Source organism: Spea bombifrons, chromosome 3 (assembly GCF_027358695.1).
Source record: "Spea bombifrons isolate aSpeBom1 chromosome 3, aSpeBom1.2.pri, whole genome shotgun sequence".
NCBI lineage: Eukaryota > Metazoa > Chordata > Amphibia > Anura > Pelobatidae > Spea > Spea bombifrons.
In genome coordinates this window covers 23734665-23760431 of record NC_071089.1, presented here as the reverse complement: position 1 = coordinate 23760431, position 25767 = coordinate 23734665, and the positions used below count along the sequence as shown (strand labels likewise).

Sequence of the window (25767 nt, the reverse complement as noted above, 5' to 3'; positions counted from 1 at the left end):
TGTGCTTAAGTAGAATTGTACCTACTACGACTTTATTTGTCCTTTTAAATGCAATATATATGTATTAATCTCCGTGTGTTTGTATGTAGTATGTGTATAAACACATATCTATATAACACAAACATACATGGATGTATATTCACATTTTTTTATCGCTTAACCCTTCCACTGCCAAGGGGCAGAGATTGATGACCACCCCTCCCCCGATCCGAGCCGAAAAGTTTCCGTGTCCTTGTTTAGTTTTCGTAGCCCCTCTGCCGTGTCCTCCAGTCCGTGTGATTCGGTTCCATTGCCCCACTTTAAATGCAGATTAACACACACAGGGCACAATTACGCGCTGCCTTTTAAACTGGGAACAAATGAAGTTTGGGCTTATCTCCTCGCCTTTGACGTTAACAATTGCAGATGTTTATAGATTTGCAGACGAGTAAGTGGCTCATATTAAAATTTAAGGATAGCACAAGTGCAGCAGGGCTGAGTCAATCTGCCATCTCGTATTGCGGAGCAGTCAATCAACTAACATCTTATCTTGCACTTGTCTTCCTTAATATTGGGCTCGGCTTTGCTTTGTGTAAAAGGTTTTTTTTTTTACAGCAAATTATCATCAAAGTTCCTCCTTTGGGGACAAAAAAACCCTATTAATCAGAGATTGTTTTTTTTCAGCTCTTCGGTTCCATGTATTAATTGATGAATTTATATAGGAAATGTGGTTTTGGAATTTTACACTCTTGGCTCAGTTTTCTTTGTTTCTTTCTTCTTCTCAATCTATAATTCATCAGATCCATTAAAGAACACAATTACAGAGCCTAACAGCCAGGGATAGAATGGGGGCTAGTGGCATACACAGACCACAGACCTACCTTGCACATCCAGGATCCAGGAGATGTCCCATGCTGAGCTGCTGTGATGTGACTGGAATAGATGGGATTTTCTTGGAAGGAAAAGAAGGTACTTAAACTTCATGAGGAGGCGAGAGGTTGGTTTTCAAGGCATATCCCCAGTCCTTCTAATTGCTGCATGGATCAGTCTCCCTGTGCTCCTCCACCAGTAGCACATATACATTCACACTGTATGTTTCTAGATTCTGGCTTTCTGCATTGTACATTTTACATAAGCATGTGCATATGTCCACAATGTAGGTCCTATAAACGCATATACACTCATATGGTCAAATGGGTAGAAAGATAACGTGTAGACACAAATACACAAACAATAGTCATATATACATTACACAGAACATACCCAAACCGTATATGCATATTATAAGTATATGTAAAGTCGAAGAAGCAGTGTCTAACACCACACTGAACGCGGAATACGCTATTATTTTTTTATAATTATATATATAAATATAAATATTCTTCATATATCTATATATATATATTTAAAATATATATATATATAAAAATATGATTCATATATATTCTGTATATATATATATATTTATATATATTAAATATATTTATAAAAAATAAAATATTCTGTGTATATATATATATATATATATATATATATATATATATATATATATATATATACCTTGTTGTCTACAGTACCTACAGCACTTTCTCCTTCTTTATGTGTTAGTAGGAGAGATGACCTTAATATGGTAGTGAATATTCTTCTTCTGCGTAATTTTTTTAAGTAAGCTCTCACCTCAGTGTATGTAAGAACAAACGATCCCTGTAATTATATTCGATATATTGACATTTCAAATACAGGAGCCTAATTTTATTGATTAATGAACCATGCCATGAAATTAACTAATGATGCACATGAGTTGGGAATCACTGTATTACTATAAACTCCCTATCACCCATATAACCCGGATTTCTAAATTTAACAAAATCAATATTTAAAATAATATTTTCCAAATGTTTAAATGCAAAATCCCAGATATAATTCAAAATACATTGGTTTGATCTGTAAATGGGATCTCTTTGTTAATGCTTATGAAATCATTCTAAAAAAAAATCACCTATTTTTTTCTATGAATCAATTGTGCATTAGCAAAAAATCATACTCATTGTCAATATTTAATTCGTTTAAAACTCTGAAATAAGTTGTGTAGAATAATTTTGTTTGTTTTATTAACAGATGCCGTTTTTTCACTGTATTAGGAACAATAAAAATATGTACAACAAATTAATTTATGTATTATTATTCAATTTATATTTTTTTATTATATACTTAATTGGAATTAATATATATATATGTATATATATATATATATATATATATAATCAAATGAAAGCCTGTGTTACTATGGCGGAGTGATGCACTTTAAAGTTGGGTTATAACACACTACACGGTAAATTGAGGAATCAACGTTCAAATTAACCCCGTCAATGCGAAGACGCCTGACAAATAATCGATCAGGAACTGGAGCTCCCAACAGACAATCTAACAATTACATGAACATATTCTTCCTGTAAAAGTAACACAAAGCTAATATTTGTCAACTTTTGCAATTGTTAAACAATTTCATTAAACAAAATTGAAATTTTGTTTGTGTGGAATCTATTCTCATAGATGAAATTATGTGCACGTATATATATATATATATATATATATATATATATATATATATATATATATATATATATATATATACACATTTTCTCCTCTTATTTGTGTACATCAAAACACCTACAAATCTCAAAATTACAATTTGTATACCGTGTATGCATATTGTGCAGTGATTAGATACTGCTGGTAATGCAATAATAGCCAATGCAATAGTTACATGCTAAGAGTAGGAGGTCCACAGTCCTTGATCCAAGCATGAAACTTTGTTCACTTCTGAGTTCTGCCAGATCATGTTATAGTCATAAGTACTATGAAAGCAGCAAGTGAGAGCAAGACAGAAAACAAATGGACCAGTTGCTATAAAAAGAAGACCACCAGTAATTCATTTACTAAGATATCTGGAGATAAACCTACCAGACTCCAGGTAGGAACCTTCCACCATATCGGTAATAGCATTGATCCAGATGAAAGCAATAGACACATTAGTAAAACACTCAGATGGATTATGGGGGTTAATACAGTATTTTCCTAATAATGGTTGCATTTTTTTTTCTTTCATTAATCTATGCCCCAGTTCAAAGTGGCTTCTTGTGGTAGTTTTTCTTTCCATTTCCTGATGATCTAGAGACTAGGAAAAAAAGTTTTTTTGGTAAGTAGGAGAAAAAATTAAAAATACACTTATGTCAATATGCATATGTATAGACATGCACACAAGGACCCAAATATGACACTACTTCATTCATTACCCATTGTTACAAGGGCTCACTTATTTGCATGTCTGCTGTTGTAGTCACAGCTTTAGAACACAGCATAGGGTACATCCATTAACCAAGCATCTGTATCACCAGTATTGGCAAATTAAGAAGATACATCACATATAAACACTTAGGAACCCAATCTGAATGAGGATTGTGCCAATAACAATGGAATAATTGATTACAAAAATGGCCTGGGTTCCAAACAAGGAACAATAACCAATGGCATGGGAACTGCTATTCTTCTTGATACTAGGCAAGTAGTCAGTGAACCTGGGCATGCAGTGTAGGGTCATGTTATGTTAGAACAAAAGTGAAATAAATAACCAGCACTTGCACTGAGAGAATCATCTAATCCTTTGAACACCAGAATGAATTTAATAAAATAAAAGTGTTAGCATTCCAATTGACCATGTAACTATTGCAGATATTGGATTTTGGGTTGGAGTGGACACACAATATATATTGACATGTCTTTGTATGCTATTAAATAGATAAAGGGCATGTTCTGGATAAGATGCAGAACAATGTTTCTCAAGTGTGGCCACCGGGTCAGACAGTCTCATTCAATATGCCGCAAGTTACCTTGGATATAAAGTGGTGTTCCTGAATTATCTCAGTCAAGATGGATTATCCATTAGGCACACTAGGTACATGCCTAGCAGACCCTGAGCTGTGGCAACGCTTTGTGCTTTACTGCATAATCTGACCACGTCATTGCCAAAAAAGATGAATAACCACACTGCCAGGGCTACTGGAAGTGGAAGGCAGGTGCTCATCCAGGTCATGTAAAGTGACCCTGTAATACTAAAGTGGCAGATCCTACTGTGAGGGAAGTGGCACCTGACCGATAATAGTAAGGCAGTGAGTGTATTTTAGTTTTGTTGGGAAGTGACTTTAGAAAATATACCTAATGTGTAGAAGTTAGTCTTGTACTTGACTGGGTTGTAATGGAAGCCTCTACAAGGAGTAGATGATGTGCGCAAGAGATCCAACCTCAGTTTTTCAATTCTTTTTTTTGGATATTTTACATTTTTATTTAATTTTCAGTTTACAGTAGACAGTACATACCTGAGGGCACAGAAGATAAAGTCGGGTGTTACATTGAGGGGGTACATTCCAAATACTGAATGTTAAACCACTAGCACATCTCCTACGTAACAAATCCCACAAATGATGTTCCATCTGTATCCCTCATCCAATTTCCCCTGGATGTAAGTACTGACAGAAAAAATGCAATAGAAAAAAAGAGATACATAAGAAAAACAGAAAAAATTTAAGTTTACTTAAAAATAAAGTTAGGTTCTTCTAAATATATTAGTTTATATCTCTAAAGATGTATCATTCTGATTTTGAGCATTGTAAAAAACCTTTTCATATTGACATGCAAGCGTCATAAAACTACACACATTTTGCAATATTGGAGCTGTAGGGTTCTTCCAAATCCTGGCATTTCCTACATTTGCATTCTAAATGTGTAACATGTAGAGGTCAACAAAGAGGCTTCTTGTCTGGGGCCCTATTTGGTTGAGGACTGGCCCTAAAACCAAAGATAAAAAGTTGCAAAGTTTAAAGGCTTGGATGTAGGCATGGTAGAACAAAGTATACCAGAACATACAAAGCATATGCCACAATGATGTGCCCAATATGCCTGATATGTTAAGTGCTAAATATCCACCACATCTGGGCTACTTAGCTACAGTCATTGCATTAAAAAATATGCAAAACTAACAGGTCCTTAAGTAGCCAAGAAATATATCATCAGATCCACAATGAAACTACTCAGATATTCAGTAAATGTTCAGTTACAGATCATTTTGCCAATGGTCCAAACAGTACATTTTGATAATGGCTTTTGCGTTTGAAATCTAAGAGCTGTATTTATCAGATTACTACAAGAATGTATACTCTGCATTTTTTATTTAGAACATTAATGTGCAGTTTTAATAACTTCATCAATTCTCGCGCAACCTTACAACATCAGTGAAGATGTAATAGATCTTGTAAAGGCAGGAAGCGTCTTTGAATCCTAATATATCCAAGTTCTTTTAAATTCAGGCATGGTCGGGATTCAGTTTGTTGTAATAAATGGTGTGTGGAATTCATTGATTAGGCTTAAAACAGTAGGGGGTGAAGCTAGTGTACTGGCATGGTTTACTCAGTACAAACAGCAGGACTTGCCTTGATCTTAAGATATATTCACAGTGTAAAAGGGAATAAAAAGTCTTTTTTTTTTGGCTGTGTATGCTATTTATGACTTTTGTGAAATTGAAATATTTTAAAAGTGTTAATATATATACAGAAATAAAAAAAAATGGTGATTAGCATAATTGGGTTGTGGACAGTCACACAAAGTACACAATATATTGTATACAAACAAGGATCAATTGGACACAGATTTAGACCAATTAAAATGCAAGCCCTAGTGAGCTTCCTATTTTGTAAGCGAAATACATTTATTAGTGTGTCTTATAGTAAAACAATATACCATTGCAATAAAGAAAGGCAAACGCATTTCACAAAAATGGGAAAGGATGGAGAACGGGCTCCTAGGGCTCTGTACGATGATCCATTGGAAACTTAATTTACATTAATGGTGGTGGAAAAGACAGGGTAAGCAATCCAACCCCTTGACTATACCCCCAAATTGCAATAATAGATTCAGTGGGGTGCCCAGACCACGGTTCACTAGAAATGCTTTTTTCAAGAGAAACAAAAGTGAAATAAATTACCAGCACGTGCACTGAGAGAATCATCTAATCCTTCGAACACCAGAATGAATTTAATAAAATAAAATGTTAGCATTGCAATTGACCATGTAAGCATTGCAGATATTGGATTTTGGGTTGGAGTGGACACACAATATCTATTGACATGTCTTTGCATCTTTGACATGTTGTTCCTCTTGATGTGGTTTACAAGTAGATAAGAGTTACTTTTCTGGGCTTCATGCCTGAAATGTATCACTTGCTAGTTAGTTAAACTACATAATAGTGATTGGTTAAACTGCTTTGCAACAAATGTATCAATCATAAGTCAAGTTTCTTTAACTTACATTACATTACATTTATTTATAAAGCGGCGGCAGATTCCGCAGCGCTGTTACAGACAGAAGAACAATTTAGAAACACATACAAAAACACATACAATAACAAACTGGTGCAGAGGAGAAGAGGGCCCTGCTCTTGCGTGGTTACAATCTAGTCGGTGGTTGAGGGGGAAGTGAGACAATAGGAGAGGACAGCTTGGATGGGGATGAGTTGATCTGGTTCCGATGTTGTGTTGAAGTTGTTGATTGTTCAGATGACTTGATTATGATGATGGTTGGGAGTAATGGGAAGAAATGTTGTACGCCTGCCTGAACAGGTGGGTTTTCAGGGAGGTTTTGAGAGTTGCGTATGAGGCAGAAAGTCTGAACGGAACGGGGAAGGGAATTCCACAATAAGGGTGCGGCGCGGGTGAATCCTGCTTTCTGCAGTGGTACTTGGTATTGTAGTTCCCCTCCAGTTTAACTCCAGTGTAACTCTTAACTGCCCAGTTACGAAGAGTCCACTGGGGGTAAGGCCACAGCATATATAAGACAAGAATGAGCCTTCACCGTCCTGTCCCGATAGTAATAAGAAGATCTGTTGCACTGTTATTAATTTGAAGCTCCGCTGGAATGTGGGACTACATCGTCGCATCCTGCTGTTGCCTACTCTTGATGGTGGGCATTGGCTGATGCCGTCAGGAGCTTGCCCTCCGTTGCTTCAGTAACCCCAAGCTAAGTGTATGCTCTTTTGTTATCTTTGTTGTAATAAACTACTTCTGTTCTATAAGAGCGTGGTTTGATGTTAAGATAATTTGGGATCTTAATTAGTTTACTGACATAAGGTATCTTTCCCCATCAATTCACACATCTTGAAACAGCCAATCAGTGGCAAGATATGTAAGGTCATGAAGAAAGTGGACAGCTGCGCCAGGAGGACTGCAACTCAGGTAAGTGCATTCATTTTTGTTTTGTTTAGTAAAGTTACTCACAGAGCATATTAATAGGTATTCCTCTACAGTAAGGGTGTCACTTTAAGAAAAATGTTAGGTCTCTGCATCACTGACTTATTTGCATACATCAAAGGCATAGCCAACGCTAGTGAAAGCTACTTTGGTAGGATTCCTTTACACGTGCTAAATTTCCCCCACTGAAATGAAAGAGGGTGGTGGCAGCCAATCTCATCTCTGTTAGTCAAACATCAGTGCTCAAAATGGACACCAATGTGCAGATAAGATCTGTGTACCTGTAAGGGATGCAAAGAAAATATTTGGTAAGGTAGAAACTTATCCTTTCTCTCTTCTCTTTTCCCTTTCTTTCTTCTTCTTGTTTATTTAATTCCTTCCGTGCACAGAACACTATCCATCAGCCCCATCACACTATGCACAACACAACCCAGTCCCCCATCTACTCTACCCTACCTGTCGGCCCATCTACCTTACTTGCAACCCTACACAACATTTAGGTTAGCCTTTTCCTCCCTGCACACAACACTATAATACAGTTCCCATCCTAACCACTGTACATAACACGATCTGGTAGCCCCTCTCATACCTGCAAGAAACACTGTGGGTTAGCCTCTCCTACCCAAAAACACCAGTGGGCATGCTTTATCCATACTGCACATAACACTGTGCGGCAGCCCCTCCCTCCTCACACATACACACAGCACCATACTATTCAATACGATGGGCAAAACTGCCAAGGCTTTCCAGCGAAAGGGCCTGAGCCAACCAATGTGCAATTCATAATTCAAATAAAGTTTTAATTTATTTTATTATTTGATTTTCATGTAATTGGAGAAAACAGGGAAAATGAATTTGTTACATCTTAATTTGTATTTGTACCATTATATGTATGTGATGTATAATTTGTCCTAAACCAGGAACTTTTCTGGAAGAAAAAAAAAAAAAGAATTACTGTATTTATCTTATAAGGCTGTCACCTAAACACAAGTGCAGCGAAACTAAGAAACGTGTTAAGACATATTTACTACGACTTACGGCGTGATTTTACGATATGATACTAGAGAGAAAAGCATTTCATGTATTTCCAAATAACTATAAATCAGAAAGGCACCCTCACACAGGGGTAAAGACATACACATTCATATACATATGTATACATACAATACTGTTGGAACTGTTGAAAGGTGCAAACGTCGACTGTCTGCCTTTACTACATAAAAACACATTAAAATGAATTGACTACGTATGTTGATGTTTTGTTTAAAAAAAAAAACCGTGAGAATATAAATACTCTTTATATAACATTCCATAAGAAATGAAGTTAACCCCCTACGGGACTGTATTGGACTGATTGTGTAAATAAAGATCACCTCAGCTGTTTCCCCTATTATTCTGTGTTTAATTTGCAGAAGCAGCATTTCCTAATTCGCACGCATGGCACAGGGACTTCCGGCGTCTCTGGTTTCCGTGGGTTACCAGCGACCGTGACTTCGCTTTGCATGATGGGAATGGTTTCCTATAGCTACAGTTTGTTATCCTAGACAGATCATTAGCAGAGGAAACATAGGGAAAATAGCAAATGGCGGAGTACGTAGAAAACCGGCCTCGAGCTACCGATTACGGTCTGCGAATTGAGGAACTGCAACGGAGCCTGAGGGAGTGGTAAGAGACGGAAGCCGCAAAGCATACCGGGAGCACTCAGCTCAAACAGAATGGCAGTGCTCTAAACACAATGATAAGGAACACACAGGGGTGCAGGCTTTATGGGTTTACTGCTAGACCTCTCTTCTACTGGTTGTCAGATCCTGTAAACACTACTGCTGAACTGATATACTAGTGCAGGTCTAATAGAATGCAGCTCTATCTAGGACTAGAATCCCAGTGCTCCTACAATTGTCAATTAACTAGTCCTGGAGTAAAATCAACGAAATCTTGATTGCTAATAAACTAATTAAGAAACTGGTATTGTAAAAGGGTACAGTGCTGACCGTAAATTACACGACAACGTGTATTCTTCAGTCAAAGGTCATACGTTTTATAGAAAAACATGGAAAAAGAATTGCTTATGTTTTAGAGACTTCGGAGGTATCTTTTTTGGTTGGAATGCAAAAAGAAGAGACCTCTGAGATCCTGAAGGCTTATATGATGTTTTGTTACGTTAGAATGTCGCTAATCATCTCTCTGCACCGCAGGCTGCTTGTTCTCAGGTTTTGGAACGTTCTTGATCATATATTTACTAGAACTTTGAGAACAAATGGACCCACCCAGATGTCTTACGCAAACAGATGCTCAATGGTAGTTCATTGTGGATTGATGTGCCCCCTATTGTTGAGCCAGGGCTAGCTAGGCGCTGAACTTGAGTCAATACGGGCACCACAAGTTATACTCTTATCAGTACCAGAGACGTTCCGAACAACCTTGGCGCTCGCAAAAGGTTAATTGTTACCCATGTAATATTTTGTTTCGTATATTCTATATATTATACGATTTGGTTTGGGCAAAAAAATAAAAAACATCTTTACATTTCTTTTTATTCCAGTGAAAAAAAGAGATCAGAATTAGAAAAAAAGTTGTACAGCTCATCCGATGTCAATTTGTAAGTATTCTAAATAAAAGAAACACTGTTGGTCTTTTCATTAATCTGCTGTTTTCCTGTTATGGACTCAAAGAATTAAGAAAAAAAACCAGTTAACTTCTAATTCCAATGGAAAAAAAAATAATAATAAAAAAAAAAAATAAAAAATAATAAAAAAAAAAAAGGTAAAAAAACATCCCATGGATGCTTGCCCCTCATTTTAGTCAGCATACAAGCACGGTTACTAGAGTACTGACTGATGAGCGCTCTAAACCCAGTGATCTGTGATTCCAATAAAATATAGTAGATTTGTATTAATTTATTTCATAATTGTATCTACTATATAAATCCCTTCACGAACAACGTGATAGAATAACAAACTGTCCTAATATCCCTGAATGTGCCGCTACCTTTTCATGCAATGAAGCTGTTGTCTCAAGAGAAAGCTATTGCTTCTGTTGTCGCACTCCGTGGATACTCCAGAAGAGTGTCCAGTGTTAGTAAGTTTAAAGGGACACCCCCAGCTGTCATATTCCCCTTAATGCGTATGATAGCTGAGAGACCCCGTCACGTTTCCACTGTGCTCTCCTTGCAAATGCAAGAATCCCCCCCCCCATACCTTTGCCTGCCTCCCAACTACTTTATGTGTAGGAGATGTGTTTAGGCAATCAAATGCATTGATTGTCTAGGACTTTGGAGCGTCCATTTAAATATATCATTTCTATTCTTGTTTACTTTTCCTGTATCCCAAGCCCTTATTTGTATATGACAGTATACTAAGAATACTTATGTCGCCTATAGTGGTACTTTACTAGCTCCTGGCACAAAGCTGTCTGCCTGCACGTAATTCAATCATTTTAATGTGAAGAATATACAAGGTACAATGGTTATAAGATATAGGATGGAATTTCTGGAATTCGCTTTATGTGTATAATAATTAGGCTAGAATGACGGATATATATTTTCGCTTGAATTAATAAGGTGCAATATGAAAAAAATACTTTCATTAACTTATGATGAAGGACCGGTCCCTTTAAAAACATGATTAGCATTGATTTAAAAATACTGTACAAAATATAAATAGGCATTTGGCTAATTCATATAGATGATAAATAGCGTTTCTGTTTTTTTTTTTTTAGATGTCATCTGAAGTACATGAAGCTGAAGCATTCTTTGGAACAATTATGTGAAAAAGAAACAAAAGCCCGTGTTCGCAACCAGTCATATTTACAGGAATTTGAGCGCCTTGAAACTCACCTGCATGCTCTTATATCAAACACAAGGACGCTTCAACATAAGCAGGTAAGACCTTGAAAGGAACATAAGCTTGATATTTTTGACTTGAAATAAATATGGATTTAAACATATTTTACACCGGGAAATATAAACGCTCTGTGCAATAGCTATTTCCTTTCTGCTTAATAATTTATCACTCGTATGTTTATGTTCACTCGTATTAGTGTGTCTAAACCCGGACACCAGCGTCTAGGGGCAGGCCGGCTCAAATGCCCAAAATTTGTAACTGGCCGCTCATGGAGGCGAGAATGCAGTGTTACGTGACCTTGCAGTGTAATTGTGACTGCTCGCACAGTGTGTGCGAGGAGCTAGTAACAAGGCTCCCTGAAGGTAAAGGTGTAAGGGAAAGGAGGGAGACAATAGAGCAGTGTGGGAGTGAGTATTATGTACTTATGTGTGTGTGTATGTTAGCTTGAATGTGTATGTGGAAGTCTGGGTGTTGGCATGACTGTGTATGTGGAAGTCTGGGTGTTAGCATGATTATGTATGTAGCAGGATGTCTGTTAGCATGAGTGCGTGTGAGCATGTGTGTGCCAGTGTGCCAGTGTGTATGTTAGTTACCAAGGAACCGATAGCGCCACTTTACCTGCTCCCAGTGAAGATGCCAGCTCTCGCCTGTCTCTAACACAGCTTGCGGAAGTCATTGCTGCAGATCTAATGTCTGTTTCCTGTTATATACGCCAATCAAACCAAATATTTTCAAGTTCTTAACTGAGCAGCCAGTCAGTAAGCAGGAGACCCTTTGTATGCTGGGATTCATCAGAAACAGGAGTATAAGTGCAAATAGTTTATTAGGAATGTTATGGAAATACTTTTTTTTATGCAAGCTCAGGCTGTAATTAAAGCTAAAGTGGATAATACCATATAGGAATCTTTTCATTTGTTTGAGAATTGTACCAATTACTTAATCATAGAGTAACATGCGTATCAAATATAGTTTTCGCTGTTATACTTTGTGGCTAGAAGTTCGGGTCCTTTAAAGAAGAAGTCACATGGAAAATGTATAGTCTTCTTGGAGCATGAAAGTGCTGTCTAGACCTGGAGGCTACAATTGTTGTAAGTCATGTGATTGTCCTGCACAGTCACCATACGAAGCTAATTATTTATACCAGCCTTTTCCTCCATAAACCTTTATTAGTCAGGCTGGGTGATTGTGACTGAGCCATTCTATTGTTTACCAAAATGATAATGAGTCTGGGTGGATTGGGCTAAGATTAACAGGGCTAGAACACACACAGATGACTAATATACTGCTGAAAAATATAATATTATTAAAAAACTAGGACTGTTTTAAAGTACAGGTTTGACGAAATTCACATGGTAACGTGAAATCTTTCACCTCCTATGTCGGAAAGCTTGACTGTTTCATTCGGATTTCTTCCCCGTCAAACGTGAAATAATTTAAAGAAGCACACTCGACAAACACTTCTCAGAAGGAGTTTCTGTGAATTCACTGTGTGTTAATTTACTCAGAAACATGCTGGATTGTCTCATTAACGTCCTTTGTCTGAAATGACAGAGTTGTCATGCCAACTTGGACTCAAGTGGAATAAAGACGAGCATGAGTTCTGGGCCAACTTTTCATAAACGTATTGTGCGACGATGCTATATTTTCTTTTTCTCTTTCCAGTTTCTGTTTTTTAAGTAGTTGTTCTTGAATTATAATCTTTACAGATGTTCTCTTTGTATCATCGTATTGTGTTTTTTTTTTTATCTATTGAAAGGAACTTAATTGAAAAGCTGTATACTGTGAAGTATCCACACATAATAGACATGTCTTATAGGTGCGACATAACAATGCTGGCTTACATGTCCTCAAACGGTTAAAGAAACAAATATGCTCATTTTAGACAATTTGCTGAATTTACTGGAAAAAAACAAAAACCTAAATAACCACATTTTTAAAAATATACACATACTTTCACTGCAAGAAACACAGAAGAATTCATCACTCTACTATATATATATATAATAAACAGTGCCCTCCACAAATATTGGCACCCTTGGTAAATATGAGCAAAGAAGGATGTGGAAAATAATCATTATTGTTTAACCTTTTGATCTTTTCTTCAAAAAATGCACAAAAGTACTTTGGATGGATATCAAACAATTACAGACACAACACAGGTTTATCCAAAAAATAAAAATTGTGAAATATATGTGTGGCACGGTCATTGGTGATGTCGGATTGTAGTTTTGGAGACTTTCTGACTAACTTCTGCAGTTCTCCATCTGTGATCCTTGGAGAGTTTTTGGCCACTCAAACCATGCTCTTCACCGTGCGTTGAAACAATATAATTACAGTTACAAATATATATTATTATTGAAACAATATAGACACACACCCTCCTCCATGTTGATTCATTCATGGAAACCAGTTGACTGGAACTTCTTAACTATTCCATGGAAATGGGGATTTTCAATGCATTGCTATTTTCTCATCGCCACTTCCCATTTTGTCACATCACAGCTATATTCCTTGGTCCCAACCCATTGTGCTGAATGGCTAAGAGAATTTGGCCCGTGTGTTAGTAAACATATATGCCCCTGTGAAACAAGAAGCCATGGTTGACAATTTCCTGTGCCTAGTCACCCACTAAAATATCACCGGGAATATACTTCGAATATATTTATTCTCATATGAATTCATAGGGGTGCCAATAATTGTGGCGCACATATATTTAACAATTATTTTTGTTTTGCATAAACCTGTGTTTTTTATTTTGCAATTGTTTGATAATCTTGAAAGCAGGGTATTTTTGTGTTTTTTTTAATTTTTTTTGTGCTCATATTTACCTTTTTTTGCTCTACACATTTTGTGGAGTACACTGATATATATACATATATAAACACTTTAGCCACAAATATTTTGGAATCTAAGTTATATATTAATTCGTATAATGAGTTAATATAATGAACTCATTACAATGTAGGCAATTCAGGTCAATTTCAACAGAGAACATAAGATTTCTTTACCATTATAGAGTACAAATCTCTACCAGTAGATCGCACTAATCTCGAACATTAGGGCAGACTAAATATGAGATGAAAACTGTATTACGCACAGTGAAAACAACAACCTGGGACATATGGGGCTTTGGCCCCAAAATAGTGTCTTTCTTGGAATGTCAAGAGATGGTTCCATCTACCTCTCTGCACAATGTATGCAAAAAAAAAAAAAAAAGTATCTTTGCCAACTCTCTTAGTGATGGTGGCACATCTCTGGGGTTTTTTTTTTTGTTGGGAGAAATTCTTCTCCTAAACTAGACAACTAGGCTATTGCTATTTTTGAAGGACTTTTTGTAACTTAACAGATAATAAAGTATTATTCTCCTGCGTTACCTTCTGTGCCTTGTCATGTAAAATGCACCAAAAATCCGACTAGGAAGCCAGCATTCTAAAAAAACAAAAACAAAACATAAAGTGTAGTTCCATGTTGAGACATTCTATATAGAGGAAAAAAATAAAATACCCAAAATAATACTGCAAGCGGATCCCAATCTGCCTGCTCTCTATACATGTATACCAGGTTAAGAAAAACTTTCCATCTTATAAAGAGTTGACATCACAACGTATTGATGAGTTTCTTTCTGGCTGGGAATGTAGCTATCACAAAATCTCATTTAGATAATTTTGTAGATAACATAGTTGTAGTTAGAGTGTGTAACTGTTTTACTAATCTATAGATCTATGAATAATTCAGTTTATATTTGTTTATTGTCTACATCATATGTATATATTTTTTTTCTTCTCAAAGAAGGGGAGGCAGATTCCATATCTGCAGCCCTGGCTAAAGAATGCTGTAAATGTATTCCGCTATGTATCTGTAGTAATGCAGGCTTCTAATCCCTCCTACTATCTCCATATAAACGATTCGGTTCAAGACCACGGCTTCTTTCTTCGCTTAAAAGCGGCAAAGCCCTTTCAGATGAAATGTCTAAAAAACATTGCGTAATAACTTGGAGCATGCTGGCAAGAGCAGTCACTTGTTAGCGCGTGCGAATCCCCCTCAGCAAGTCAATATTGTAATAAGCAGAGCCGGTAACATCACTCCGTTATTCAGAGGAGCCAACAGCGTGCTTGTCCCTTAGGCTGTAGCATTCATTAAGAACAGCTTACTGGGCTGAAAGCTGGAAACAGATGATAACGGGATATGATTTTCATATTTAATACATCCCTTGGAAGAGTATGTGTGCTGCAGATTGATAGAAGAATCAACTGCTACTTTACTGAAAGACTTTCTAGTTTGCCCTATAGCTACCGATGGAATCATTCAGCCAAGAAATTACCTTTTCCCCCTTTTTACCTGCTTTATGTATCTGCCAAGCAGGCAGCCTGACTGCCAGTTAATGTTATTGTGCAGTTAACTGTTTGGTATTTAAGACTCTTATCAGAAAAGAAACAGAGGCCACACTGTTTTTTTTTTATAGCAAGTGTAAGGTTTTATGTTTTTTTTTTTTCTCCTTTGGTATATTAGCCAGAATAAATTTGAGTTTACGGGAAGTTGTTTTTGTACTTTAACTTCTCGATTTCCCCCCCTGTACTGAATTGAAAAGTTTCGATTTTGAATGCGGGTGGCAAGTCCTCTCGATGGATTTTGTTCTGTGGGTTATCTGGGAAACATTCAGAAGAGAAAGGACCATTTTTGGTAGAGTTTGTAGGGTAATAGTGATTTGTGATCAAAGATTCCAGTTTTTTTTTAATCGGTCATAAGCGGGGTATTTTGGGTCTTCTGTATTGGGCACCATTTTGTTTATACCTGTCTTAACTTTGATTTCTTGCTTCTGTAGGTATTTGTCTCAGCATCATCATAACAAGGACTGGATTTTTTTCCCCATTTAGGGTTACATAAAGAGGCCTTATTACCATAGAAAATGCTTCTGGTTCCATTGTTCGTATTTAGAATCACTTTATATACATAACCTCCGTTGCCGACTATTAAATCATTGTAGCCATTATGGAGTAATTTTTTTTCCGTTTAATTACATTTATCATACCCAGACAAATTTTTGTAGAGGAGACAATTGTTCAGCAATCCTTAAGATGGATCCCAGAGGAGTATAATAAATTTGCCCAAAATGTTTAAATTTGTATAATAAATTTTGCACCCATTGTTTGGCACAAAACACATAGGGCTTTCACCTACTGGGTGTCGAGTCCTCCCTGAGGTTGGCAAAATGAGGTGAATAAAAAATGCACTACCTTGTTTGACATTCATTTTATATATATATATATATATATATATATATATATATATATATATATAATATAATATATAGTTTTATGATACTCAAGTATTATTGGTGGTGAAAGAGCTGAGCAAGTGTGTGATAATATGTGGATCAAGATGAGATGATTCTTGTTTTGGGCTTTACAAAACTGACCCTAGTCAACTTCTGGGCTCCGGCTACCCAGAGCCTTCCCTTGCGGGACGCGGCCAGAACTGCACACGGACGTCGGGGGCGGTCCCGTGATGTCGGTGGGAGTTGTTATGCCGCTACCTCAAAATTGCCCATAGCCTGTTATCTATGGATTGGAGGCATACTGGGATGCTTGGCAGAGAGCACATGTGCTGCTCAAATTAATCTGCAGATGCCTAGTGCCACTAGGTAATTAAAATAAAAGTAATGCATAATCTATACATTAACGGGATCGTTGGCTAGTGGCATAAATAGAGAAAAATAAAAGATCAGTAAACCGATACACTTTTTACATGATATATATTTTTCAAATGTGTTATCTGTTAATTTTAAAATTCACTCACTATTTTAATTGAGTTTGAGCCACATAAAGTTTAACCTTATCTTCAGATGCACCGACTATGTTGTGAAATTCATGCTGTTACTGCATCTTATCTTCTAGACTTCCTTTAAATGCTTACATTTGAAAGCATAGCACTTTTTAATATAGTTGTAACATAATTTGCATTGGCAAGATTTTTCAGTGTGTTCATGCGGTCTCCTGGTGTGAAATCTACAGAAGTCAGAAGAAAGCAGATGTTTGACAGCTACAGATAATGAAGCAGCTTGGATCACTCTTCCAAATATAGCTCCAACATTTCATTATACTTGGGTAGACCCTGATATAAATGCTGCAAATAATTTACCGACACCAAGCTATCTTCACTGTTGCTACATCAGAGGAAGAATGTTGATTGACAATAACGAATCTGTCAAGATATATTTTATTGCACGCTAAGCTTGTATAGCCTAGAATTACATACACTATATGGACAAAAGTATTGGGACACCTAAACTCTAAATACATAGAGATTGATATGAAGTTATTTCCCCCTTTGCGGCTATAACAGCCTCCACTATGCTGGGAAGGCTTTCCACAAGATTTTGGAGGGTTTCTGTGGGAATTGTTCCCCATTCATCCAATAGAGCGTTTGTGAGCTCAAGCACTGATGTTGGATGAGAAGGTCTGGCTCGTAATCTCCAGTTCCAGTTCATGCCAAAAGTCGTTTGATGGGGTTGAGGTCAGGGCCTTGAGGGGCCAGTCAATTTCTTCCACACAAAAGTCATCCAACCAAGTCTTTATGGATCTTGGTTTGTGCATTGGGTGCAGTCATACTGGAATAGAAAAGGTCTTTCCCCAAACTGTTCCTACAAAGTTGGAAACAGTGCTATGATGTGGTCTCTAGAATAGCTTGATATATACCAATAACACACTGTACTATATTCAATATGTTCAGCATGGGCATTTGAATTATTGATCCCAACATCTTGGTGTATTTAGTAAAAAATGTAATGTATTGCATTAGTTCCGTATTAGCCATGTGTCCCATATTCAAGATATATAAGTAGTGCTTTGGTTTTAAAGCAGTGAGAAAACAGGAACAAAAGTAAAATATATGTGGTGCTGGGAAATGATGGCACTATTGAACCATTAGAACATATGTGGGTTTAGAAGGGATCCGTTCTCTAGCATCCTAAAAGCATCTTAACAAAAACATTTTTTAAATATAATTTTACAGTCTTAAAGAGCGACAACCTCTATTTTCAGATGCTGCAAGTTTCACGACAAGCCGAAATTAACACGGGACGAGATATGTCAGAGAGAATGTATCATCCAGCAACAATCTTTATGGGCCGCCAAATGTCAGCCAACTCAAGCATTGAACATTGCCTTACACAGAAGAAATCTCCCCAGCCCACAAAGAGCTTTTCAATTTCTGACCCACATTCAGTAAGACAGGCGGCAATAAACAGCACTGTGACAGACAGCTGTGTAGTACCATCTAATAGTGATATTCAGTGCTTAAATAAGCCTGACAAAATAGATGGGAAGACATCCTTCCAGATTAGTCAAAAAATGCCGGTCACATCCATAGAATCTTCTCAGGATGGAAGAACACACCGTATAGAGATCGACAAGACTGAAAGTGGTAGTAAACATTCACTTGAAAGCAGGCAATCTGCACAACTTAGCTCACTGAGCCTGGAAAGATTAAGTCCAGGGAACAGAGCAGAGGATTTACAGAATGACAACCCACGCAACAAGGTGGAAGAATCATTGATGTATGAAAGCCTGGTTCCTAATGAAGAAAGATTTACACACACGAGTCCCTCTGGATATTCACCTGATGCCTGTGATTACATAAATAAACAACCATCAGATAAACATAGTGCCTGTGAAAATCTGGCCGGTAAGTTTTTGTCCTTTTTTTTTTTTCCCTTTATTTACTTTTTGGGATCCTTTAGAGAACTTTGGGACCTTTTCCCTACAGCCCTACAGACTTTTTATATAGATAGTAGTCAGCAAGCTCACGTTCAAAGTTCTACAAAAATCCCAAAGATATTATTGACTGCGTTAAATACACAGTCCATGTTTTTTTTTAAATTAAAGCAAAGAGATGTTAAGGTGGGAGTGCGGTGGTCTTTAAGAAAGCTGTGCTTTTTGATTACATGTTTTTTTTAGGCGAAGCTGAACTATGGTAATGCTTTGAGGGTGGAGGTAGGCATGTAAGGGCTGTGCTGCCATAATAGGGGCAGGGATAGCCACTGGCAAGCATGGCGCTCCTATGTTCTGAAGAAGGCACTTTAACCAGAGACTCAGACTCAGAGTTCGGAGGTATGAGTTTCAGGGTATGTGACCAACCAGCAGAGAAAAAAGTATGACTGCCTGTCTAAATGACATAAATTGACTCTTGGGAATCAAAGGGTTAAATAGCATCTTACTTGATATTGTATGAAGGTGGCAGGGATTGCTTAGAGCAACTCTGTTACTGCTATGAATGAATCGTGGTTGGATTAGAGCTTCAGACTGACAACTGGCCATCAGCACACTAGGCCATCTCCCCATAGTCAGCTGTAGTGTGTGTGGCCTCTCATATCCTGCCATCGCCTACACTGGCGGCCACTGTACTTAAAGTGCCAGGACAATCTTGTCCCTATCATGACCAGTCTGTCCCTGGATCTTTCTGTTGCAGACTCATTCTGTGAAATCAAATATGAACCAAATGTTTATGTTTATAAACCAATGTTGGATTTCTTTTGTTTTGCAGTTGATAAAGTGCAAGATTATCACTCCATCCAAAATCAAGAAGACCATGAATTTGGTGACCATGGAGACAGCAGCAGTGACCTTACAGTGTCTTTTAGTGATTCTGACATTAGCGATGCTGAGCCCCATGGTTTGAAGGAAAGAAAGCCTCAGCCTACTATAACAACAAACCCTAAACAGGAGGAAGGTGTAATAACAGCCAGTAAAGGAACCCTAGATTTAAATTCTAAATCTGCAACAGGCCAGAATTTGAGTGAAGATTCTTCTGCAGTCTCTACAATCAGTCGGTAAGCTTTTAAACAAATTGCCCCATCACATTCATTTCTTTCGATTTTTGATTGCGCAGGAAACGTGATGCTAATATCTCTACTTCCTGTTTCACAATAACCGCCATCATCCTCAACTTTCTGCATGTAAGAAACATGAATACCACAATAATCAAATACTGTGATATTTAATGAGGATTCAACACTTTTCCCAAATCTTACATTTTATAGTTCCGTACACTAAATAAATCTATATAATAGCATAATATTTGTATTAGAAAACCACATGAGGTGCATGCCTGGTAACTTTCCAGAGATGACTGCCCAGAGCCCACTTATTCTGGTGGTATGGCTATGATTAGTGGACAGGGCGACCCTCAGTTAGAATTTAAAGTATCAGGAAATGGGCAAAAAAACAGGATGATGAAATATATTACCCTGGTGCCCGAACATGGCAAGTTCCCAGGTATCCTAATGTGTATACCATAAGATCAGTCATCTTGTGTGCCTGTTCTCCGGATCTGTATGTTTATTCACCTCCAGTGTATTATTTCTCCTCTTTTATTAAGTTTCTGATTGTGTCAGGCAGCCTTTGTGAGGGTGAGAGGGAGAGAACTTCAGCACAGCAAAATGATTAGATAATGCGAGTCGTGCCACATTGAGACACACATCTTAGCATCCTTGAAGTAAACACTTAAACCGCATGATAAAATAGACATATTTCCATGTAGTGTTTTATTTTACTTTTACAATTTTTCAATGTAGGTAAATTCTTCACGCCTGTAAGATGCCAAGTAGTAGAGTTACCATAGTAACCAATGTACAAATGTAAATCATAATGTTAGGTTTTTAGAAATATCCCAAAGGTTTTAAATGCAGTATTATGAAGAAAGAAAAAAAAGGGCGTAAGGGTACCTTCTAAGCACCTTCTAAGCTGACAGACCACTCGTTGGAGATGTAAACAATATGTATAGATCTACTGGACTATAGCTAACCTACTTCAGACAGCTGGCTCGGTATAAGAGCCCTGCGCGGGACTGCTTTTTTAATCCTGCTCCCGCCCCCCCAGCTGATTTTTTGCCCGCTCCCGCCACATTTGTGGCCAATCCCGCCCGCTCCCGCCACATTTGTGGCCAATCACGCCCACCTCCTTACCTGAACTGCAGAGTTCCCGCGCAGTCCCGCAAGGCTGCCTTCTCGCTGCTCCCTCACAGTGTCTCTTCTCTTGCTCAGCCCAGGAACAAGGTGGAGTCACGGGAAGTGACGTCACATCACGTGACAACGTTTTGTTCCTGGGCGGAGCAAGAAAGGAGACACTGTAAGGGAGCAGCGAGAAGGCAGCCTTGCGGGACCGCACAAGATTACCGGGACCCGCAGGTACAGTGCCTGACCGCCCGCTCTTGCCCGCAGCACCAGCAAGACCGCCCGCGCCCGCAAGTTTCTTCCACCTCCCAATGCAGTCCTCTACTTGGTATACCAATTACCAAGTGCAACCTGTGTTATGTGTTTCAAGGAATGGGAATGGGTATCCGTCCGTTCCCAAATGTAGTAGTTGTCTACACTACAGAAACCAATGTAACTGTGCTTACAGTTTAAGATAACCAACATACAGTATTGTGTACAGATTTGTACTGGTGTGAAAATGCTGTAAAGTATGAATACTTTCAAAAATGTTAATAGTTTATTTATTAATTAACAAAATGCAACCTAAGTGAACAGGAGAAAAATCTAAGTCAAATCACTATTTGGTGTGACCACCCTTTGCCTTCAAAACAGCATTAGTTTTTCTAGGTACACTTGCACCAAGTCAGGGATTTTTGTAGGCATATAGGTGAGTGTATGATTAAACAGATATACCAAATAGGTGCTAATCATCATCAATTTAATATATAGCTTGAAACACAATTATTAACTAAAACAGAAAGAGCAGTGCAGGAGGAGTAGAACTGGGAGAGGAACAGCCGATCTTCTCGTTCCTGAGGTTAAGGTCCAGTGTATACTCGCTCTATATACTCAGGTTGTGTTCAGCAAATGTCAAACTCTATGGGTAAATGCTGACTGGGTTTATTCACTTACAGAACATCAAGTAGATTACAAAGGGTAACCCATGGCAAGTTCCTCCTGCGGGAAAAGCCTTATAATGCAAAGTCATTGTAATGAGGTCATCGGTATTCTGCGTTATAAGGCTTATAGGGTATTTTCTAGTAGTAACACTACATGATCCAAAAAAACTTTTTGCTCAGTTGTACTACATAGAATTATTGGACGTTCAATAGATGATTCTGATGAGTAACACAATAGCAAGCTTGGGAGTTTACCCTACAGTTCAGATCATAACTTGAATTAATCTTGGATGTGTAGTACATGTTAAGATTTATGATAAAACACATGAGGTTCACGTATCCTGCCAGCTGCCATATGTTTTTAATATCGATATAGTAGAAGAATGGTCTTCTGATTTTTTTCCAGAGAAATGTTTTGTCATAAACACTCGTCTCCTGTCGATGGCTACCCAGCTTTACACCCACTGTGGTCTCATTTACTTATCATCCATGAGTTCCTTCCGTCATCCCCTTGCTGCATCTGCTCACCAAACCATTGCACCGTTTTTCTGGTCCATTTAGATAGGGTCCGGTTCATTCGCCATGGCAACAAAGTCTAATATGTTTAATAATCCGCACCTGTCCACCAGTGTCTCATAGAAAACTAGCTGTGTGTGGATCGCGTATGCAGGGAGCAAAGGGGCCTGAATGAATATAGTCATATTAACATAAAAATCACAATGCTTATCTAAGATCTTTAATGCTTGTGAAGAGATTTGATGTCAAGGGCCAGTAGACATATTAATGTTCATTTTAAAATTAAAAAAAAAAAAGAATGAGATTCTATCATCCCTTAATAAAAATCAGAAATAATTGTAGTGTTAGGAATATGTCAGGTCTGACTTATTATTTTATAATAAAAGCACTAGGAAATAATGTAAAATGAAGAATAAAGATTTCAAGGCTCCTAAGCTGTTTTTTTTTTTTTCCTGTGTGTGTGTCTTCGGTAGGGTTGATGACGGCCTTGCACAGATGTATTGTGCAGTACAAAATGTAACAGATATAATTCAGGCTGTAGGCTTAATCAGACTGTTACCAGGAAGCAACCTGTTCAAGAGAAGAGGTTCTTGTTTGGTGACCTTTGATCCCAATCCTGCTGCAGATTGTCATAAATTTTGTTTCTTTTTTTTTCCCCCTGCTAGTGTCCTTTCCTTCCCCTGCGTTTTTTTTTATTATTATCCTCTTTAAGTGGCACCCTGAAAGACCACCCAGTTATAGCCACAATGGTAAATGAGCTATCCAAAAAATAAAGCTTTTTAGTGAAACTAGTTAAGACACCAATGAAAAGCTCAGCCTAGCTGTTATATGGGTTATATATTCTTCAGGGTAGCTTTGTGCACTGAGAGACGTATAAATAGAAACGGGAAACAACCGTCGTTTGCAAACACTGAATTATCGTATTATTCGGCGATGGATGGAGCTGTCCTTTCAAAGGTATGGTGTTTGAGTACACAGGAGAGAAAAATAACATTTACCACTTATAACAATTTCTTACAGATTAAAAAAAAAAAGTCTTCAAAGTCAAGCAGAATTTTGTATGACTGGTGAGATATCTGATTCTTGTCCTGCTTACGTTAAACCCCTACACAAAGCAGGCGGTCTGGAAGTGAAGCCTGAATGCCTATTTACAACGCTGTAAAAAGGATTAACAGATTCCTATTGTCATGATGTTTAAATCTTAATTTGCATTATTAAACAACTGAAGCCTTCACCAAATCCTCATTTGTCCACCAAGTAGATGTGTGTCCCCGCAGGTGGTCCATACATTGGATCTCTTAGGAAATCGAGAACTAGCTAGCTCTGTACTAGTCTTATCAATTGTTTCTGGGTGTCAAGGCCTTTGCTGATGTGTTGATTTGTACCTCAGCAAATTATTATAGTTTTCACCTCTATGTCTGGATGTTTTAGGACTTTAAGATGCTAATTAATATAATAATAACAAAACACATTACGATTGCACAAATATAAGTCAATACATTTATTTTGTAATTATTATTTTTACAGTTCAGCTAAACTGACTGTAATAAATAGATGTACATTTCTATAAAGGGAATCAAATGGTAATGTACCACGAGTCAAGACTAAAAATTGCAGGAAAAAAACAATAACAGATGGTAATATATATATAAAAAAACTCCATCCCTTTAGCCAGAAGATTTTGCTTTGAGGAATGCTTTGGGGCTTAAAGCATACATGCCGGCAACTTGCCTGAATAATATCCTAAAATTTGAATAACCACAAACTCTCATTCTGTGCACTAAGCACTCTTAATACCGTTCAGTCTCATAAGCAAATGCATATCCACTTAACACCTAATTAAATATGCCTAGTGGTATATTGAGCAAATTAAATATAAAATTAACATGTTAAGCAATGCACATGCTAGTAGGTTAGGAGGGACTAAACTATATACATATAATTTTCCAGAATACAAACCCCCCCCATATGTTTGTATCTTCATAAGCATAATCCTATCCAGGGTTCAATTCTGTCAGGGTCAGTATGTTTAATAATAATAATAGTATGAATATAATATTGCACACAAGTATGTTGAGCAAGTAAACCCTAGCATTTGTTTCTGTAAATGTGTAATCTCACAAATACAACACAAACTTTTAAGAAGCATTCTCGGTTTCTATGGAAACAACATAGTGCCTGAAATTAACTGCCCCCCCTCCAAAAAAAAAAATATAAATGATGCTAAATTTTACTTAAAATTAAATAATTCTTTCCAGGAATGGGTTGGGCGTTCAGAAGTACTTTAGAAAGATATTTCTAATGCTGCATTTGGTTACATAAGTGTTACACTCGGTAGAATAAGTGAAAATAGTACCTTGAAATGTATATTACTGCTGCTTAGTGTGTGTGAGAATCCTTAAGAAATAGCTTTGTTGATATTTGTAAGTTTGTAATAAAAAATACAATTACAACTGACTGGAGTCCAATTGTATGTAAACCACATTATGAGATGGGGCCCTCTGCCCAGTTACTACTCTGCCAGTAAGTACATTTTCTAATTAGTTGCATTGTAAGTGGATTGTAGTTTGAAAAAGTATTCTTTTTTCCTATTAGAAATAAGCTGTAAATGACAATTTAGTACTCCATCCCCAATGAATGCAAATTAACCACTAGTTAATGACCGATGACATGCCTCCAAAAATATAAAAATGTTGCTAAACTGCTAAAATTAGCACTGTATCTACCCAAAAATCTTGTCATGGAAATACTCAAAATACTAGCATTTGAAATACCCATAGGGTGTCTATTTAAAAAAATATATGGTTTAATGGAATTAAATTGAGTGGCCGGGTTCAAAGATGTCCCAAATAGGACATGGGAGCAGACTGAACAGATGTCAAAAATTACTACCACAAACTTTGACTGGTGGTAGAATTACTGCATGGAAATAGTTAAACTACTAGCATTTGCAAAACACTGGGGTGTCTACTTTTCAAACATGTATGGTTTGATGGGGTAAATTGAATTGGCAGAGTTTAAAGATGTCCCAAATAGGATTTGAGGGGACACACAGGATGACTAGATAGTAAAATTCAAAATTAAAAAATGCACACCTCCCAAATGTGGCCTTTTAGCCCCAAACAACCCAACAAACCCATGCATGCATGCATGCATGCATGAGTGGTATCTCTGTACACCAGGAGATATTGCTGAACATATACCAGGAGCTATAGATTTATACCTAAACTACAATATGTGTTAAAGAAACACACACAAAATGT

At 37.3% G+C, this 25767-nt stretch overlaps 1 protein-coding gene and 1 long non-coding RNA gene across 2 annotated transcripts in view; one reads left to right on the top strand and one right to left on the bottom strand.

The window, feature by feature from the left end:
* Positions 1-416: 416 nt before the first annotated feature.
* On the bottom strand, positions 417-1133 carry LOC128484660 (uncharacterized). Its single transcript, XR_008351185.1, has 2 exons — positions 861-1133; positions 417-765 (listed from the first exon to the last, which is right to left on the bottom strand). It is a non-coding gene; the product is annotated as an uncharacterized LOC128484660 (long non-coding RNA).
* Positions 1134-8760: 7627 nt separating this feature from the next.
* The window catches only part of KIZ (kizuna centrosomal protein), a 49150-nt gene continuing 32143 nt past the window's right edge, over positions 8761-25767 (top strand). Inside the window, exons 1-5 of the mRNA XM_053461127.1 lie at positions 8761-8942; positions 9820-9876; positions 10995-11157; positions 18160-18802; positions 19661-19946. Coding sequence (XP_053317102.1) covers positions 8860-8942; positions 9820-9876; positions 10995-11157; positions 18160-18802; positions 19661-19946 — 1232 coding nt within the window. The 5' untranslated portion in view covers positions 8761-8859. The remainder of the gene's footprint in view (positions 8943-9819; positions 9877-10994; positions 11158-18159; positions 18803-19660; positions 19947-25767) is intronic.